The sequence below is a fragment of the Arachis ipaensis genome, chromosome B04, assembly GCF_000816755.2.
Source record: "Arachis ipaensis cultivar K30076 chromosome B04, Araip1.1, whole genome shotgun sequence".
In the NCBI taxonomy this organism is placed as follows: Eukaryota; Viridiplantae; Streptophyta; class Magnoliopsida; order Fabales; family Fabaceae; genus Arachis; species Arachis ipaensis.
Genome location: NC_029788.2, coordinates 131,099,759 through 131,103,177, shown reverse-complemented (window position 1 = coordinate 131,103,177; position 3,419 = coordinate 131,099,759). Strand labels below are relative to the sequence as shown.

The 3,419-nt window shown below is 33.1% G+C and overlaps 1 protein-coding gene across 1 annotated transcript in view; it reads left to right on the top strand.

Annotated features, from left to right (window-relative positions):
- LOC110262390 (F-box protein CPR30-like) overlaps nt 1-1,668 on the top strand; it is a 22,984-nt gene extending 21,316 nt beyond the window's left edge. The window contains exon 2 of the mRNA XM_021122665.1: nt 424-1,668. Coding sequence (XP_020978324.1) covers nt 424-1,668 — 1,245 coding nt within the window. The remainder of the gene's footprint in view (nt 1-423) is intronic.

Genomic DNA, 3,419 nt, shown 5'->3' with positions numbered 1-3,419 from the left:
ACAAAAAATACAAATATAATTAATTTATAATATTTAAATTAATTTGATCAATAATTTTTTTAAAATAAATTTAAAAAAATATATTTTTCAAGACTAATTTTGATATTAGCCCAAAACAAACCCTGTCCAACTAGATATCTTTTAAATATTATTCTTTATTCAGCTTTTTTAAACATTAATTTAAAAAAAATTAAAACAAACACATCCAAATAGATTTACTGTCTTTTTTTTTTAATTTAAAAACAAATCTAAAGAAACAGAATAACCAAATTAAAATTCAAAATTTTAAATTTAAATCTTCTTAACCTAACATATTATAAATAAAATCCTAAATATTCTTTTAAACACAGATTTCAATTGGTTACCGCACTTATGTGGTAACTAAAACAAACCTTTCTTCCGGTAAAAATTAAAAATTGGTATATGAATTGCGAAAAGCTCAGCAATCCAAGGATGGATAAGAAGAAGAAGCTGAAGCACACGGTGAACAAAGCAAAAGAGGAATCAAGCATGGAAAAGAAGCATCAGAATGGCAAGAGCAAGAGCATTCACCACATCCTCCCTCTTGACCTGATTCACATAATCCTTCTGCGGGTGCCGATCAGACATCTCGCTCGCCTCAGGTGCGTTTCCAAGCTCTGGTGCTCTCTAATTTCTAATCGTGACTTTGCGGAATTGCATTTTCACCATTCTCCCGCTGCCACCAACGCATGCTTCTTCATGAAAAACGACACTATGGCTGACTTGGTCTACTTAGACGACAATGATGCATCACAAAAAGAGGTGTGTCCCCCTTTCCGAAAGAAACCACCTTCTGTTTTTTTGGTCGTAGGATCCTGCAGAGGCTTTATTCTCTTCCATCGAGACCCACATTTTCTTGTGGTATGGAACCCACTCACTGGATCCAGCAAAAGAATATCCTACTCTCATATTGTTCATCGTAGTAAGTCCCCTGTCTATGGCAGGATTGCCTACGGTGTGTATCTGCATGGATTTGGTTATGATGCATCACAGGATGATTACTTACTTCTTGTAGCTTGGTGCGATTGCGAATTACAATATCATTTGGATTGCTTTTCCTTGAGAACCAATTCATGGATTAATCTTGATGCTGCTGTCCCCAATCGCTTGGGTTTTCTTTGCTGGCATTCTGGTGGGTTGTTCTTTAATGGCGCTGTTCATTGGGTGCCTTTCGATCTTAAAGATTACAGGGATGCTATTATTATCTTTGATCTCGTGGAAATGACTTTTTCAACTATATCTGCGCCGGAACAACTGTCAAGCTCTTATACATGTCTTGCCCTACTCGGAGGCTGCCTATCCTTGTATTCTTGCAAGGATGATTGCTATAACACTGACATATGGGTGATGAAAGAATATAAAGTGCACTCATCTTGGACTCTCTATCAGATTCCTTGCAAGTACTTCCGGCCTCTGTGCTTATCTAGTAATAAGGATATTATTGGAAGAGGTTATACTTCATGTGGTAAAACAGGGTACTTCATATATAATGTGAGAGGAGACCTGCTCAAGCATTTTAAAGATCTGTGTTGTCAGCTTCCGAGACGTGAACCCATTATTGTGTATACAGAGAGTCTCTTGCCACTCCCTAGTGACATTAAGGATAAGGATAACAAGAACAAGATGAAGAAGGAAATCCGTATGTAACCATTTTCCTATGCTTTGCACGACCTGTTAGTTTTCATTGCATTTTGCATCAAGTTCCAATCAAATGTGACTTTTGTTTCTGGATGCTGAAATTTGAATTTATCAATGCTTGGGCTGTATTGGCTCATTAAATTCTATTTTTCTGCATGTAAATACATAAATATAAGCATATAATCATCTTGATTATAAGTCAAGGAAAAATGGATCGTTAAAAATCAATTCTCAGAAATGGTAGAGTTAAATGCTATAACCTATAGTGCATTTAGCTTGTTGATAAAAAGATTGCATTTTTACCTTCAATTTTCTTTTCTTTTCTTTTTTTTTTCTTTAATTTGATAGTTTAGTAAAGCTTTACTCTGAAACTACGAAGCTATACAAGCTTAAACAGGTAACTATTAACGAAATCTCAAAACAAAATTAAACTCACCATTATCATGCCACTCACCAACAGGATACACATATAAGAGGAATCTCGATAAAAAAAACCTCTAAGAAACATAAAGAGAAAAAAGCGTACTCCTTTTATATGAACTAAGGCGATTAAAAAAATAGTAGATATTACAATAAAAATTTTATAATTCTCTTCATGTAAATATACTTATTTTGTATTGAATTACAGAGTTTCACTTTGATATGTTATAAAAGTGTTACCTTTATTTAAAGTGTGACTAAATAAATAAATTACACTTTTAACACAAGTATCTTTATAAAAAGATATTTTTAGCATCTTCATTTGAGTAAGTGTTTTAAAAAATGGTGGGTACTCCCATGAAGATATTATAATTGTCTTCATGTGATGATTTTTCTTTTTGACCCTTAGATGATGGAGTGTAGGGTTAGATTTTGATATGTTATAAAAGTGTTGTTTTTATTTGAAGTGTGGCCAAATCAATAAATCACACTTTTATACAAAGCATCTTCATAAAAAGATGTTTTTTGCATCTTCATTTGAGTAGCTCCCTTAAAAAATACATCACACATAAAACCAAACAAACACCATTATATCCAAGATCCAACCTCACAACATCCAAATAGAACGGCTCTCCGGTTTACTCTCGCATGTAGGGGTGTTCATGGATCGGATCCGATCCGCATATCAGCGGTATTTATCCGAATTCGATCTAAAAATTGCGGATATGGATCCAATTCACAAGGCTATCGGATCGGATTGCGATTTTGTGTAGATATTCGTATATTCGATCCGCATATCCGCAAAAATAAAGAAATAAATAAAAAAATATTCTTTTATATTTTATTTCAACTAATAATTATCATATTTGTTATATTATTTTAATTTATTATTTAAGAAATGTATGTTTAATATTATTTTAAGAGTAAACATATTTAAAAGAATAAAAAATTAAATTTTATTAATATTTTTTTAATAAAAATAAGCTTTTAAAAATATTTTTGTGAATCCGATCCGCACATTTGCGGATTGGATCGGACCGGATCCAAGCTTTAAAACTGTGGATATTGGATCTGATCCGATCCGCGTTCACCCTAGACTCGCATATCCCATCTAAGAATATCTCTCTTCAATCCTTCACATATGTAACATCTTGGGCTTGTAAGCGACAACACTATTTTGGTGGCGAATCCACTATGTGCACTTGCCCTGTCTGCTTCTTTGAAATCACAAAATTGTTTTTGATGAGCTTTCTATCTATTTTCTTCATCATCATAATAACAATATCTTTAAAACCAAAAAGTTATTCTTGATCAGATTGCTATAAGTCAGTTACTAAGGA